This window comes from Dendrobium catenatum, unplaced genomic scaffold (genome assembly GCF_001605985.2).
Source record: "Dendrobium catenatum unplaced genomic scaffold, ASM160598v2 fragScaff_scaffold_1679, whole genome shotgun sequence".
NCBI lineage: Eukaryota > Viridiplantae > Streptophyta > Magnoliopsida > Asparagales > Orchidaceae > Dendrobium > Dendrobium catenatum.
The window spans coordinates 73319-90825 of record NW_021320141.1 but is presented as its reverse complement, the minus strand read 5'-3'; the positions used below and the strand labels follow the sequence as shown (position 1 = coordinate 90825).

General features: G+C 30.9%; 2 protein-coding genes across 2 annotated transcripts in view; both read right to left on the bottom strand.

Moving 5' to 3' along the window:
* The window catches only part of LOC114581367 (bidirectional sugar transporter SWEET4-like), a 22812-nt gene extending 13654 nt beyond the window's left edge, over positions 1 to 9158 (bottom strand). The window contains exons 1-3 of the mRNA XM_028701348.1: positions 9079 to 9158; positions 8535 to 8913; positions 8321 to 8440 (exon numbers count right to left, since the gene is read on the bottom strand). Of these exons, the coding sequence (XP_028557181.1) occupies positions 8321 to 8440; positions 8535 to 8913; positions 9079 to 9158 (579 nt within the window). The remainder of the gene's footprint in view (positions 1 to 8320; positions 8441 to 8534; positions 8914 to 9078) is intronic.
* Positions 9159 to 11192: 2034 nt separating this feature from the next.
* Positions 11193 to 17096, bottom strand: LOC110116739 (bidirectional sugar transporter SWEET4-like). Its single transcript, XM_028701347.1, has 5 exons — positions 17017 to 17096; positions 16481 to 16859; positions 16267 to 16386; positions 15969 to 16148; positions 11193 to 11291 (listed from the first exon to the last, which is right to left on the bottom strand). The coding sequence occupies exons 1-5, from the start codon at positions 17094 to 17096 to the stop codon at positions 11193 to 11195; spliced, it is 858 nt and encodes a 285-aa protein (XP_028557180.1).
* Positions 17097 to 17507: the final 411 nt, after the last annotated feature.

Sequence of the window (17507 nt, the reverse complement as noted above, 5' to 3'; positions counted from 1 at the left end):
TCAACCCGGCAACCCGCCGGGTCGGGTCCGGGTTCGGATTTTCGACCCGTTTCTCTACCCGGGTCGGGTTAGGGTCGACCCGTTTTCCACCCTGGTCAATTCGGGTTCGACCCGAACCCGACCCGTGACCCGAAATTGACACCCCTAGTTCTCAGCTCCATATTAATTAATTTTCTTACAAAGAGCATATCCACTTCAGCCATAGTCTCTTTGTTATTAGCTCGGCCAACCTCTATATTATCATACCCCATAATTAAATTTAGAAGAATTGTTCTCTTTATCTTTTAATAATTACTGTAATGACCACGAGAGCTATCTAACTTTATTTTATCAATAATAAACTAACAACAAAAACCATTATATTAATCAACATATCAATATACCTCTACAACCTCTATATTATCATACCCCATAATTAAATTTAGAAGAATTGTTCTCTTTATCTTTTAATAATTACTGTAATGACCACGAGAGCTATCTAACTTTATTTTATCAATAATAAACTAACAACAAAAACCATTATATTAATCAACATATCAATATACCTCTATATTCTTATTTCGAAAACTCATATGCAATAGCTAAGAGTTATACAATCATATCATATAATCTATCTGCTTTCTACTATAAAAGAATAATTATATAGAACTAAATAAAATAATAGAAAAACCTGAAGGATCCCGTAACTGATTAATCTCATACTTCTGATCCTCTTTCTTGACCTAAAATTATTTTAAACACATATACTAAGCTAAATAATACAACAGGTCACTAAATCCAACAACTGGACTCAAAGCAAGATAAATAAATAATATACATGTCATGAATCTATGCAAAAATTGTAAATGACATGCAATAGCAATAAAATTTTTAAAATAGTAGAACAATATGATTCAAATATATACCAATAAAATATTACAATATAGAAATAGTATAACCGTAGCTTAGTGAATCGGTATGAATGTCAAATCAAATAAGCAATAAACAATACTTTCCAAATCATACATCATAGTAGTAAGGAATCATACAAATCAATAAAAAAGAAATATTTATGGAAGCTGTCGGAATTTATAGCAATGTTGTACTATCAAATCAGTATACACATGAGATTCAATCATTCTATCAGTATTTAAATAAGTATTTTATATCACTTGCTTAATATAGGAATTGTATGCTCAGAAATGGTAATTCAATAAATAGTGAATCAGTCATAGTAATAGTGAATCAGTAGTAATATCAGTAATAGTATTAATATCCATAAAATTAGTGACAGTAACAGTAAAATATATTGTAATAATAAAATAATAATTATAGAATAGTAAAATAGTGCAGTGACAGCAGTCCAATAATCACGCTTAATTTATGACTTGTATGACATTTATTTAATAGTTAGTAGTTATTAAATCAGTAACTATTAGCTCAGTAATAACTCCTCATAGCTCTCAATCAGTTAATTAAGTAAATCAGTAGAGGATAACACCAAACTATAATATTTAAATATAAGACCGTCGGCTCATAATCTTGTGCATACATAAATCAGTCTTCAACCAATGTTAGTAATTCACTAGCCTTTGCTTGTTTTCACATATTATTAGTATCAAAATATTATAATTGTAGTAACAACTAGCTATTACTCAATCATATGATCATATTCATTTACAATACTTGTATTAAAAATACCTATATCAAAATATCAAAATTTATATTATTTGCAAATCGTTCAAAATATAATAATTTTTATTTTACTCAGTGAAATTATGAAATCATCTAGTCAAAATATTCAGAGTAATCAATACTATAACATATAAAAAGTTGTACATTCGAAATTCATTAAATCAGGAGAAAATACAATAAATTTAATTTAGAAGTTGGAGGGTCGAAATAAAAATCTTCTAAAATAAAGATAGGATAACAATCATCTATCTCGATCTTAGCAAATTTTGTAAAAACGGTAAAGAGATTTGGTGACCAAAATTTTGAAATTCTCTTCCTCTCACCTCCTTCCTTCCCTTTCTCTTTCTCGTTCCCCAACAAGCTTGTGCTGCTAGCGTAAGCGACGAGTGAGTGGAGAGAAATGGAGAACATATACATAAAATTGGATTTTATTGCATAGCACCCCAGCACCACCACCAAGTGCCGCAATGCTTCATGTTGAATCAATAATTATTGTAGAACAGAGACTTCAATGTCACGATGACGATTTCTATCACCGCTGCACCCGAAGGCTCATTACCGTAGGATCACAAGCTAGCTTAGCGCCACTAAGCTCTAGTTTAAACAGGAATTTAAATTTTTATCTTAAATTATATTAAAAAAGTCAAGTTATTATATATATATATATATATATATATCTCCCCGACTGACATCATCATCTTCAGGCTTGACAAGCAGCTTGTTCAACAACCACTTCCACATCAAGAAGCTCTCTCATTTTAATTCTTAATTGCACTAAAAAACAAGAATTTTTTTACTTATAAATTATCTCAATAATTCATTTTTAAAAGGCTAATCTTTAATCATTGACAATTATCTTCTTAGTAATTGGTTCAGCCAGAGGTGGATCAGATATGGGAGGCGTCGATTCCTTAATTAGCATGGTCAAGGAACAAGAATTCTCATCAACTAGAGGCCTCGCCAATAGAAGAGGACCCTAAGACCCCTCTTTAGTCTTAAAATTCTCAATTCTCACTCTCTTCTTCATCCTCCTCTTTATAGAAGAACCACCCTCTCCCTTTCTCTTTCCAAAAAGATCGGTGATGAGATCGCCATTCCAAATGTTAATCTTGTTCTTTGAGGTTTCCATTCTCTGGTTGAGGAAGAAGTGGCAGAATTATACAAAGGAGGGAAGGAGCTTTCTCTTAATAATTTCAACCTTAGAATTTTTTTGGGCAGGAGATCAACTGGATCTCTTAAAGGGAAAGAGCTTTCTCTTTGGGCAGGAGATCAACTGGATCAAAAATCAACCACAGGTTTTTGCAATTTCTTAGGAAATTCTCTTATTTCCTGGAGTGCTAAAAAGCAACAAACAGTTGCAAGATCTTCTACAGAAGCAGAGTATCGAGCTCTAGCATCAGCTGCCACCGAAATCATCTGGTTAAGACAACTGTTACAGGAACTAGACTGCAAACAACAAATGCCTACCTCTTTATATTGTGACAACACATCAGCTATAGCACTAGCAAATAATCCAGTATATCATGCTCGCACAAAACATATAGAGGTAGACTGTCATTTTATCAGAAATTGCATTAAAGATCAAACAATACATGTTCATCATATCTCAAGCAAAGATCAAATAGCTGATTTATTCACAAAATCGCTTTCCTCCGTTTGGTTCAAACAGCTGTCCGACAAGCTAATCTCCTCTACCGAAAACATTAGCTTGAGGGAGGGTATTAGACATAATGTAAATCAAGAAACTAATTCTGTTATAATGCCAGCTGTAATGTACGGACAGTAGTTAGTATACAAATTGTATAAATAGAGGATGTATTGTACAAGAAGTATTATGAAATGAAAACTGCTCATCATAGCAGAACTTTCCCTCCGTTTCTTTCTACTGTTCCTCTCTTTCTTTGTTCGTAACATCTTCTTCATCCATCTTTATAGAAGAACCACCCTCTCTCTTTCTCTTTCCAAAAAGATCGGTGATGTGATCGCCATTCCAAATGTTAATCTTGTTCTTTGAGGTTTCCATTCTCTGGTTGAGAAAGAAGTGGCAGAATTATACAAAGGAGGGAAGGAGCTTTCTCTAAATAATTTCAACCTTAGAATTTTTTTTTCTTAAAATTGCTAAATAGATATGATGTGGAAAAAATGTAATCAAAAGTCAAAAATTAGTTGATTGATGGGGATCTATCATTAAAGAAGCATGAAAGAAAATAGTTTATTAATCAATATAGAAAGGGATTTTATTACTTATTAACCAGGTTCACATCTAGAAAATCAAGCCCGTTATATGTTTTTGAAGAACTCCGATCCTTTTAGCAAGTGACTCATCATTATAGCTTGACTATTACATCACTTCAGGTTAGTGACTTCATTAGCTCAACTATGTAGAATAACATTATGAGATTATAAACTACTAAATACATGTGTTAGTCTGTATCTATATCCTTTAACCATATGAAATGTTCGGGCTCAAAGCAATAAATAGAGAGCCAGATAGTTGTAATGACCCTTAAATTTATTTAAGTCATGTTTTAACTAATAACAATCAAATAATATTTTAGGAGTAATTATAACTCTAATTTCTAAATCACCTTTGTTATATCATAGATATCGATGTGCACTAATTATAATATTTTTTTTTCTAATTTTATGAGCTGTGTAGATAGGAAAATAAGAAGTTTCTTATTTAACTATAATTTCTTAAGAATTGACACGTGTTGGTACAAGTGAGTTTTTGGAGATTGTTGGGCGTATGTTTTGTAAACTGATTTCACTTGAGTCTTCAAGACATACTGGGATAGTTGATGAATATTTTTTTCATAATTTTTGAATCTCAAATTTTTAGATATACAAGAATTTATATAAATTTTTTATTTAAAACTAAACAAATGACTTAATATTATTTGTATCCTTAAGATGTTTTATTATAAAATATTCATTCATAATTATAGAACTTCTCAAATGCCATTTCCCTTTTCATTTTTCCCAAGTTAGAGAAGAACAAAAATGGAAAATGTGAAGAAAAAGAGAGGAAGAGGAGAGATAACCTAAGGTTTAAGGGTTATAGAACCATTTTTTGCCAGTTGGTCCAATTGAAAAATTTACTCTTCTCGATGTATGCTACAATTTTAATTCCTATATTTGGTTTCAATGATTTAGTTTATTTTATTTTTTCTTAATGTTAATTTTGTTATAATTTATAAAAGTTATGATATCCCAGTTTTTAGTAAAATTCTAATGTGTAAGTTTTAGTATGTTATATTTTTAATTATTCTATACATGATGATAGAAATGTATATAATTTTTATCAGGTATTTTTGTATTTTGGATGAAATGCCCTAATTTGAAAATTTTAGATAAATATTAAAATTAGAAAAATAATTGTAAAAACCTCATAATACAAGTGTATGACATGCATACTTGCTTTAATTCATCCATTGTGATAATATATATGTCAAAACGAGTTTACTAAATTTTTTAATGAATGTCACTATTCATGATTCATATGTATATTTTATATTATTATACTGATAAAATGAGTTGAATATTGAGTATAATATCACTTATTTATTATGTTATATATACTATGAAATGTGTATATATAAAAAAAGGATGGCAAAAAATAATTAATTGATTTAGGTAGGATAGAGACATGTTATCCTATACAAGAGGGTGGACAGATGAATTTTTTAAAAAAATAAGATTTTTGATGTAATCCTAAATGATAAAAAAGGGAAGCATAAGGAGACATATTGATATAATATGATACACAAAATGGTAGGAAGCGATAACTTCTGATATGTAAAAATAAGATTGATATGATTAAGACATTCCTGTAAAGTTGACCTATAGGTTTGGATACAAGTAAAATACCATAGATAGTTGGATGCCTTATTTTGCTTATATTGCTTGCATATGCATATGATCATGCACATGATACACTTTTTTTGAATCAGTAAGATAAAAAATTCTATATCTAAACTAATAAATATAAAATAATAGAGTCTTACTGCTATTGCTTAGTTGAAACGTTATTATTGACATTACTGCTTACGAGATATTATAGTTATACTCAAGTTGTAGTGAAATCAGACTCGGGGGAACGAACACAGAAGGAAGCGAGGTTCACGGTTCAACCGGTCTGATCGTCGAGAATGGATAATGTAAAATATAATTAACATATTATAAATACATAATAATATTACTAAAAAATAATAAACCATTCAACATAATACCATGAAATTATTACTAACCATATTTAATTTATATAAATTAATTACTAATTTTATATTAATAATTTAGATATAATTTATTAAATATAAATTACTATAAAAAATTCACAACCTATTAAAATCTATATTACTTATATATAACATCTATCATTCATCATGTACCACATTACAATATAATAGAATCTAAATTAGATAAAAATCTACAATATATATACTTTTTTTTTAAATTTAAATTTCCCCAATAATTAAAAACTATTATTTCATATTATCAAACTATTAATAGTTCTATACACTATATAATAAATTTATTAAAATAAACATATTGAAATTAATATTATCAACTAAACAAAATAAATCATTACTCAACTCCAAAATACAATATTATTCATATTTATTAAAACATTAATTAATAAAATTTTAAAAAAAGACTGTGTTGTAAATGTATACTGCAAAGTAAAGAACCAACTTTTGTACTGTTGTTTTGCATTTTGTATAGGTTATATAGCTTTTTGCTTTTACTCATGATAGAGTCATTATGGCAGTAATGAGCATTGAGAATGCTGAAGTAATATTTAATCATATATGTTTAATACTTATTTAAGATGTTAAAATATAATATTTATATTAATTAATAAGTTTAATATTTATTTAATATTAAATTTTTTAATTATTTAAATAAAAAATCCTTAACCAGCCGATTTTACGAAAAGGCATCAGTATTGTGTTCAACCTCGTTCGCAATACGATTCTTTCACGTTTCTTGGCCGGTTTATACACAACCGCATCTTCAGGATCGAACCGGATTTGCTTATAGACAAGTTTTCATTGGTTGAGCAGGGTTGGACTTGGTACGGTCCACGGCCCAATTTTTTAAAGCCCTCGTTATTACTGACTATTTACTAATCATTCACTGAATTGACCTATCTCATGATTAGTTATATATATGCCTTTATAATTTCATATTCTTACTTATATTTACCGAATGATTGTATACATATTATTTCTAGTATCTTGCATTGATTTCAATTATAAGTTCTAGTAATCTACTGAGATGTTAGCCCATTATGATTTTATATATTTTTAGGAATGGGTCAAGTTTTAGTGCTGTGAGGACAAATCAGAGATCCATATTTTATTTTATTTTATTTTTTTATAGTCAGGAGCTGAAAGATACACTGATAAATGCATGAATTAGACTCTTGACTATTATATATAAAATTTGAGGGATTAATATAATTTTATATTTTGATGTATATAATTTTTAGTTACTTTTGTTGGATTTACTTATGTGGACTGAATGTTATATGCATAATGTTTCTAATATCTTGCAATGATTTCAGTTGTAAGTTCTAATAACATACTGAGTTGTTAGCTTACTTAGTGATTTTATATGTTTTTAGTAAGGGGCCAAGATTCATTAGAGTGAGGAAAGATTAAGGATCAAAGTTTTATTTTATTTATATATTTTATTTAATTTTATTCACTTATGAGTTAAAAGATAGACTGAAGAATACATGGATTGAATGCTTGACTATTATACATACATAAATCTTGAGAGATGAATATAATTTTATATTTTGATGCATATGATTTTAGTTTCTTCCGCTAGATTGATTTATGTTGATGAATTCATAAAAGTTCTTATTGATTAATTAAGAGATTAAAATAAATGATTCTTTTAAAATTTAATCTTAAGATGCTACAAGAGTTTAGATTAAGCAAGCAATCTAGGAAATTAAAGCATGCACATTTAGAGAAGATTGAAGCTCCAATAGAAATTTTTCTTGCCCTATCTCTATTCTATTCACACAATATCTTTAATAAAGTTTGGGTGTGATATTTGAAAGTTTTTTTGCTGTAACACATAAATTCTTTACCGAGCAAATAAAATCCAATGTACAAACAACTATGCCATATCCAAATTTAAACTAAAAACATTGAAAAAAAGATAATAATTAAGAATTAAATAAAAAAAATACAAATATGTACTTTTTGTTTTAATGGGATTAACATGCCCTTCACAATCAAATAACTTCACACCTAAATTAATATGTTAAAAAAAGAAAAATAAAAACCTCACTGCAAAAATCTCTCTTATTTATTCACTAATTGATGGCACTTCAGTTTTATGCGAAGATATGATAGACAACTCCTTTACGCTATCATCAATGACAACATCAGTGAGCCCCACTTCTCCCTTCAACTTTCTCTCAGCTATTTGTCTCTTGGTTGACTTATAGTATAATGCATGCAATACTAATTGAGTCATGGAAAATAATAGGCCAAGGCCATTGGGAATCTGCAACAAAAAATTAAAGTTACAAAAAAAAAATTAAATAGCTTTCTCAAATTATTCAACATCTTATGATAAATTAGTGTTTTAATGAAGAAAGTAAAGAGAGAGAGATTTTAATTACCGTAATGTATAGATCAAAACGGATAAGAGCATAAATGGTCCAACAAAGTCCATTAAGAAATGATGCAACTGATAAGGAGAGAGGCATGTACTCCACGCTCTTCGTTTGTATCACCATTTTCTGCACCACACAAAGTAACACCACGACATCACTAAAATTGCATGCATGCCCATGCAATTAATATTTATATATGTGCACAAGTTGATTTACATACCATGACGGAGAGAGGAGCGAGATACATTATAATGCAGAATATAACACATAGGATACCAACAATAAGAGAGCGACGATCATGTGTGTGGAAGAAGATGAGCACAATAATAGCGACCACAGCGACGAATGCCAAGTCACCAAGGAAGAGCAATAGGGCCTTGACTCGCTTCGGCCCGTTAGAAAAGACTAGGTAGAGGATGACGTAGCAAATCTCTATGGCAGTCCCAGCGCAATTTATGGTGAGAACTAGGGTACTGTTTGGGTGCACAATGGGTAGCCCATATAACATCCACAACATGCAATTTAGAAGTGTTGCTACATAAGGTATAACTGAAAACTCCTCAACTGATTTTTTCTTCCATATCCTAATAAATGTCGGCCTAAACACAAAAGAGAAGTAAAAGTCAATAATGTTCTTATAAAATGAAAAATATGATAATAATAATAATAAAGAGAGTATTTTCTTAATAAATAAAACGAAAGGACTTTATTTATCTCGAATTTCTAGGTTCAATTTTTGAACATTATGAGATGCTATAGCTTACAATGGGGAGAAGAAGAGTCCTAGAGCGATGACATTGCCGATTATGCCAACGACGGTGCGCAATGTGTCAGCAGAAACCATGCCCACAGATTTTAGAGAGGAGAAGAATGAAAGCAATAGTTGAGAGAGAGAAATTATTTATCGTTTGATAGTGAATCCTAAAGAGGATTAATTGAGCTTTTATAATGATGGAATTTTTAATCTCTTTCTCTCTCTAAGTATGTGTGGTTGGGAAGGAAGCTAGAATTTTATAATTTTTACTTTGCGTAGAACCAAAATTATAAAAAATAATTTCCCTCTTTATTGACTCTCGTTGAGCTTTTTTTGATTTATTATATTGCAAATTTTCGTTACTCACACGGCCATGAGACTAAGAGATTTTCAAAATGTAGGTATATTGCCATTGAATTAGTTTATGTATGTACAAACTATTAAATAAATAATAACAACATCATGCATGGCCCGCTTTGTAGTTATACTCTAAAATCTAAGGACCATTAGTAAATTAATAAATAATTAATAGTCTTCACATGATTTGTTATTTTCTTTTAAATTTAAAATTCTTGAATAAAAATATCTCTTTACTTGATTTATTATTATTACTTTTAATAATAATAATAAATCTCCAAAAATTTCAGCTTTAGAAATTGACTTCTTGTTACCTTATTCCCCATAATATCTAATCAAAAGGAATTTTGGCTGAATAGATTAAGGACAAGTTTGATTTTTTTTTTTCACGATTTTAAAATATAATATATTATCATAAAAATGTATATTTACTAAATCATGATGAAAAGTATGACAAGCATAAGAAGTTACTAAATATATTGAAATCATTTGACAAAATAACTGCTATCAATCTATAATGTGATGACAATAAAATAAAATGATATCTATTTAATATGGTCACAACTAGGCTTGCGGATGTTGATGTGTGCAAATGGTATATATAATATTTATCAATTGTCATTTTGACTTCCTAAAGGGAGCACTATGGCCCATGTCTAAGGGTTTTAAGGGTACCTATATGAGTCTTAGGGTTTTTATATACAAGACTAGCCTCTCCTCATAGCCTTGACTAATGATGGCTAAATAAAGGCCTATTGGATGAAGGACCCATCAAAGGTAGAATGAGAAGAGACACACATCTTATGAGAGATTATTGGGTTCGGACATCGGAAACAGGTTATCGTTTGGTACTTCAGAGTACCGAGTAATACTAAACTCGGTACTCCATAGTACCGAGCAGTACTGAGTTCTGTACTGACCAGTACCGAACTCAGTATTGTGGAGTACCGAGCTCATACAGAGCTCAGTACAGAGTAGGGGGTGATGTGATGTATTTTTATTGGGCTCCAGATGTCGTCCGGTGTCTGAACCTAATAATTTCCCTCTTATTATAGAAGGTAGTGGAAAGAGGTGATATGTAAATTTCAATATTGGGGCCTAAACCTAAGAATGACCAGCTCTAACTAGTGTGATAGGGTACATGAAACTTGGAGCACGAGGAGAACGGAACAAGATGCAGGCTTTATTAGATGAACTTTGTAAATTTTTATATATCATAGATATCGTCACCCTAAATATTTTAATTGGTTCATGACAAAATTTCATTGATTATGTTTTCATATGTTATTTTAATTGAAATGAGCAGTATAATATTAAATATAAAATGATTAGGAGTATGTACATTATCTTTCAAGAATGTCATCAACTTGATTAAAACTGGCTACTTATCAACCATCTTTTATGAACTAATATTCATCCTTCCACCTCTTTATCTTGTTCTCCAATTCTTTCGTTGTCATGTAATTGAAGGACAATGAAACAAATTTGCCCTAAAAGGCTTTAATGGAGAAAAAGAGAGAGAATAATAAGATAGACCAGAAGTGTCTCTTTTTTCTCATGTAAATTACTAGTGCATGATGCTCACAAATAAGCCATGCATTATTTGTATTGGGATAACTCCAATGAAAGTCATTATGCCAGTCTAATCTTTATAGAGTGGAAAGCACATGTCGAGATGGAATTGGTCTAAATAACATCATATCTCATCCTTCATAATGGCGTTAGGACATACTCATACACTTTATAGAGTGGAACGCCATCAAGAGATCAACCAGAATGCACCATGTAAACAGTACGGAGCCGCAGTACGAGTAAGGGGTAACGTTGCACATTCGGGTGATCTCTAGATGGCGTTCGGCCTCCGCACTGAAAAATTAATCGTGAAGAGACCATAGAAGCATAAAGAAGATCCAAAGGGTCTTCAATTCAAATTGTAACCAAAGAAAGGCTCGGGATATGAAGCAGGTCCTATCAGTATTAAATACCCATCTTTTAAATTCTTAAAATTTGAATTTTAAATTCATTTTCTTTTAGTTTTTGAATGATTGATTTTATATTTTTTAAACAAGTATATTGACACTTGAAATGTTTTCAAAAAATGGCAATTGTGAAGGACAATTTATATTTATTACCACAACAATTAGTTGTGACGATGTACTTATTAAATTGTATTGAGCGACTAGTGATAGACTCTTCACTTAAGAGAAAAGAAATAAGGAAAAATTGTAAAGCAGAATCTGAGGACACTTCACGAGGAGTCTTCCCGCTATCAATAAGTTTTCTAAATAGAAACTCAGTACTTGATAAGAATTGGCTTGATCTAGCAGACTCCAAACTAGGGGTGTCAATTTTCGACACGACCCGAATCCGATCCGAAAAAATCAGGTTAGGGTCAACCCAGATCCGAAACGGGTCGGGTTCGTGTTCAACAAATCAACTCGTTTTAAAAATCGGGTCAGGTTTAGGTTGACCCAGCAATCCGAAAATGACCCAAAATTGACACAAAAACTCCTATTTGACTTGGAAACCCGAGATTGACCCGATTTTGACCTGAAAATCGAAGATTGACCCTATTTTGACCCGAAAATAAGCAATTTTAGTTCAACTTCGGGTCATTCGTGTCGGGTCGGGTTGACCCGAACAGTGCCGGGTCAGTTCCGAGTTCGACCAGAACCCGACCCGTTGACCCGAATTGACACCCCTACTCCAAACACCTCCTTCTTGAAGTGATTTCTTGATGGAGAGCCGTAGTGGCTTTTCTAGTCTCAACCAGCTATTGAAGAAGTTGCCTTTATCAATTTCATATTCATCTATGAAATTCATAAATGTGACTCCATAGAGCTAACTTCAAAAGTTAACTCCTTAAGCATCTTGAGGAGGGAAACTTCAAGTAGTTCCTTCAGCGAATTCGAAGTCAAGTTGTGAATATCTTGGGATTCTTCCGAAAAGGGGCAAGTTAGTGACTTTCCTAGCAAACTGTCATCTCAATGATATTTCTTGGAGATGCTAAAAACTATAAAACATCAGTTGTACTACTCAAGGCAAGGTGTGACAGCATGTAATTTCTAAAAATGATTATTTAATGCAAATATGAATTTCTGTTTAAACTAAGCACTGCGACACTAGGCTTTCGGGTGCAGTGGCGCCAAAAATCACCTCCACAGCATGAAGAATATGTTCTATATATAATAATTTTGGGTTCAACAAGTAGCGCTGCGACATTGTGTGGTGGCACTACGGTGCTGTGTTTTACCATTAAGATATATTTATATGTATATTTTTCTCTGCTCACTACTCTCTCACCTCCCTCATCGTTGCTAGCGCAGGCTAGCATGAGAAAGAACCAAAAGAAAATGGAGGAAAGGAGAAGAGAGAAAAGAGAAATTTTGATTTTTGGTTGTTGGATCGCTTTGCCACTTTTACGAGAATTTCTTAGAACGAGGTAGGTGACTTATTCCATATTTTTATTTTCAAAGATTTTTTGTTTTGACTGATTGATTCTCCCCAAAATTGATTTTTTTTTGTGTTTATTGAACTTTTACCACATAATTTTATCACAGTATTGATTATTCAAGACATTTTGATTGAATCATTTTTTTAATTTCATTGGGTAAAATAAAAGTTATTATATTTTGTATGATTAGTACTAAATAAAAAATTCAGTATTTTTAACAAAGCATATTGTTAATACAAGCATTATAAATGAAAATGGATTTGCGCGTAGGTAATACCTAATTATTATTAATGTTATAATAATGTGATAATAATAATGTTTGAAAATAAGTAAAGGTTGGTGAATTACTGATATTAGCAAAAGACTGACTGAAATATACAGAATGATGGGTCGATGGGCTTTTTTTTAAATGCTTTGGTTTGATGTTATCCTCTATTGTTTCACGTTATTCACTGATTATAGTTATAAGGTGTTATTACTGTGCCGACGGACAAAGTGTGACGACTCGATCTATTTACTGAGTCAACGATTACTAACTTACTAATTGCTAATTACTAGAAAAATATCGTGCAATCCAGAACTCCTTACTTATTTAGTGTGTTTACTAGAATGCATGTTACTAATTCATTGTTAATATACAACCTTATTATTATATCATTGATTTATTGTTACGTTATGAATATAATATTATCATTATTGTATTGCTCTACTGTCACTGTTAACATTATTGATGATACTGTTACTGTTTCACTAATATGATACCGACTCATTGATATGATTATTGTTTACTAATTCACTGTTACTGATTATGTCATATGCTGAACATGTGATTATGATATTGATTGGATGTTAATATAAAATAGTCGGATAGCATGTGTAGACTATTATATAATTTTATTGTCTTGATATAATTTTGATGGTCTTCATTGAGGCTTTGGTTTTTCCGATTTATATGATTTTCTTACTGATTAAATAGTATTGCTATGATGAATGCTTTATTGATTCAACACACGTCTTAATTTATTGGCTTTTGTATTGTACTGTTCTACTATTTCACATATCTTACTACTACTACATATAAGTTTTTCTGTTTCTACACAGATTCATGATCATAGTGACTGCTACTATTATGAATTAATTAATGATATGCATAATGCTTTTTTATCGTACTTTGAGTTCAGTTGTAGGATTTAGTGACCTGCTGGGTTATTTAGCTCATTATATATGGTTCAAATGATTTTAGATCAAGATAGAGGATCATGGTGCAAGGCTGACCAGGATTCTTCATGTTACTATTATTTTATTTCTTTCACCTTATAGTTATTCTTTAGCACTCGCGAAAGGAAGGATAAAATGTATAAATGTGATTCATGAGTATTATATATGATTTTTGGAGCAATGAATGAGAGATTGATATTGGTGTTTTGATTATTAGATTTGACTCCGCTGAGATTGTTATTGATAAAAGAAAATAGATAGCTTTGGTGTTGGTATATTAAAAGATTAAAAGAAAGAATTCTTGATAGATAAAAATAAAATATATTTCAAAGGAAGTAGAAGAAGTAATACTTTCAATAGTCTCTTGGCCAGCCTTAGTACTCAAATGCCTCTTCCCTCAATTTAGTCCTTGGCTTCTCAATATCTGGTTACTCTATATAGGGTTGGTCAAGTTCAGTGACAGATTCTTCAATATTAAATCACATGATATTTATCTCTCCTTAGCCAACCTTTATATCTCCTAAGCCATCATCAACATCTTTCTCCTTGAGCTCCACATCAATCTTTTAGCAAGCACCCTTTAATATGTATTTCCTCATTGAGGGCATCATAGTTAAATAGTGAATTGCATCATAATATAACAAATTTTTATTTAAAACTTATCTAAGAATTACTTGAATGTTATTTGCATTTATCTTCTCAATAATTTGTTCAACATACAAAGAACGATCATAAGAGAGTTGATTAATTAGTTAATTATCATGATTGGGGAAAAGGAAAGCTCAATAATTGGAGGACTTGCCAAAATAAGATTATCCTAAGTCCACCTCCTTGATCTTAAAATCATCAATTCTTACTTTCTTCTCTGTCCTCTTTTCTTAAGAATGACCGTACTCCCTCTTCAGCTTCCTCAAAATGTGAATTATAAGATCATCATTTGAAATGTTAATCTTGTTATTTAGGGTTCCTATTCTAATTTGCAAGAGAAAATTACTGGGTTATCAAAGGTGAGAACGAGCATTCACATATTAATTCTAGCCTTATATTTTTTTAGATCGCTAAACTGATGACATGCACAAAAAGATATTGTCAAAAGAAAAAAATAATTTGATTGTTGGAGGTATATTAGTAAATAAGCATGTAAGAAAATATTTTAATCAATACTTTACTTATTATTTTATTCCCTTATTCTTTTTGCAATATCATTCCAATAACATTAGAGAAATAGGAAACTAAATGTATAGTCAAACATCCACCCGAATGACCAAAATGAAAATCGACTCGGTTCACATGTAATAACCCAGCTCGAGAGGCTATACAACTCCTTATCCTTATCCTTATTCTACACCCATATGTGCCCCAAGCTCGGACCCTAAGTTATAAATATTTGGTTAGAGGTGAAATTCAAGTTACATAATATGGGGAATTATGATTCCTACACATAAGTTCAAATCATGTTGAAGAAGTAATTCTTATCTCATGCATACTTTTCAGTTCTTTATTAATCATGTTCTATTCTTTGCATCATTTCATGTGTCACAATTTTAACTAATAAAATATTTAAGATATTTTTTCTTAAGAAAAGAAAATTTGCTCAATTTAATAATAGTTGATATTTGTTCTTTCATAAGAAAATAAAAAGTAGGTTATGAACAACTATGCCATATTCAAAGAAAAAAAAAAGCAAAACAATGAAAAAAATAATAATAATTTAGAATTAGCTTGAAAAAAAATACAAATAATTCTTTGTTTTAATGGGAGTAACACTCTTCACAATCCAATAACTTCCCATCTCACTTAATATGTTGAAATGAAAAAGAAAAAAGTCTCACACCAAAACACTTTTATATTTATTCATTATTTGTTGTTGCTTCATTTTTTTGAGAAGATATAATAGACGACTCCTTCGTGCTATCATCGATGACAACATCAGTGAGCCCCACTTCACCCTTTAATTTTCTCTCAGCAATTTGTCTCCGGGTCGACTTGTAGTATAATGCATGCAATATTAATTGAGTTATGGAAAATAATAGGCCAAGACCATTGGGAATCTGCAACAAAAAATTAAAGTCATTATAAAAATTAGTTAACTAGCATTCTCAAATTATTCAATATTGTCTAATAAATTAGTATTTTAATCATGAAAGAAAAGAGAGAGGTTTTAATTACTGTAATGTATAGATCAAAGCGGATAAGAGCATAGATGGTCCAACAAAGCCCATTAAGAAATGATGCAACCGATATAGAGAGAGGCATGTATTCCACGCTCTTCGTTTGTATCACCATTTTCTGTACCAGAGAAAATAAAACTGAAAGATCAGTAAAAATGCATACATGTCCATGCAATTAATATTTATGTGTGTCTATAGCTTGATCTACATACCATGACGGAGAGAGGAGCGAGATACATTATGATGCAGAAGATAACACATAGGATACCAACAATAAGAGAGCGACGATCATGTGTGTGGAAGAAGATGAGCACGATAATAGCGACAACAGCGACAAATGCCAAGTCACCAAAGAAGAGCAATAGGGCCTTGAGTCGCTTTGGCCCGTCAGAGAAGATTAGGTAGAGGATGACATAGCAAATCTCTATGGCAGTCCCAGCACAATTTATGGTAAGAACTAGGGTACTATTTGGGTGCACAATGGGTAGCCCATACAACATCCACAACATGCAATTTAGAAGTGTCGCTACATAAGGTATAACTGAGAACTCCTCCACTGATTTTTTCTTCCATATCCTAATAAATGTCGGCCTAATCCCAAAACACAAGTAAAATTCAATAATAGTCATATAAAATAGAAAAAAATATTCTAATAATAATTAAAAACTAAGAGAGTATTTTTTTTCTTGATAATATAAAAGAAAGGACTAGGTCCAATTTTGAGAAATTATGAGATGCCATGACTTACAATGGAGAGAAGAAGAGTCCTAAAGCGATGACATTGCCGACTATTCCGACGACAGTGCGCATTGTGTCCGCAGAAATCATAGTTGTGAATCTTTAAAAGAAGAGAGGAAGGAAAGGAAATGCAGAGAGAGAAATTAAGAGAAATTATTGATAACTGGATATTGCAGATTAAGGAGGATATTAATTGAGCTTTTATAATGGATGGAATTTTTAATTTACCTCTCTCTCTCTAACTCTGCTTGGTTGAGGAAGAAGCTGAAAATTTATAAGTTTTTACACAGCGTTGAACCAAAAATATCAAAAAGTAATTTCTCTGTTTATTATATTGCGTACGTTTGCGTTACTTACACGGGCATGAGTAGTAGATGCATTGCCTAAATTTGACAATAGAATTTCTAAACGTGTATTTATGAATTATGATTTATATCGAATGAAATGGTCTCTGCCATTGAATTAGTTTATATATGTACAAATTATTAAAGATATAATAAC

What these genes read in the sequence shown, in the direction of transcription:
- LOC110116739 (XM_028701347.1), bottom strand. Translation starts at nt 17,096, where the DNA reads ATGATTTCTGCGGACACAATGCGCACTGTCGTCGGAATAGTCGGCAAT. An exon ending in GGACTCTTCTTCTCTCCATT is followed by an intron (nt 16,860 to 17,016) that starts GTAAGTCATGGC and finishes TTTTGGGATTAG; the next exon opens with GCCGACATTTATTAGGATAT. An exon ending in GCTTTGATCTATACATTACA is followed by an intron (nt 16,149 to 16,266) that starts GTAATTAAAACC and finishes TTTTTGTTGCAG; the next exon opens with ATTCCCAATGGTCTTGGCCT.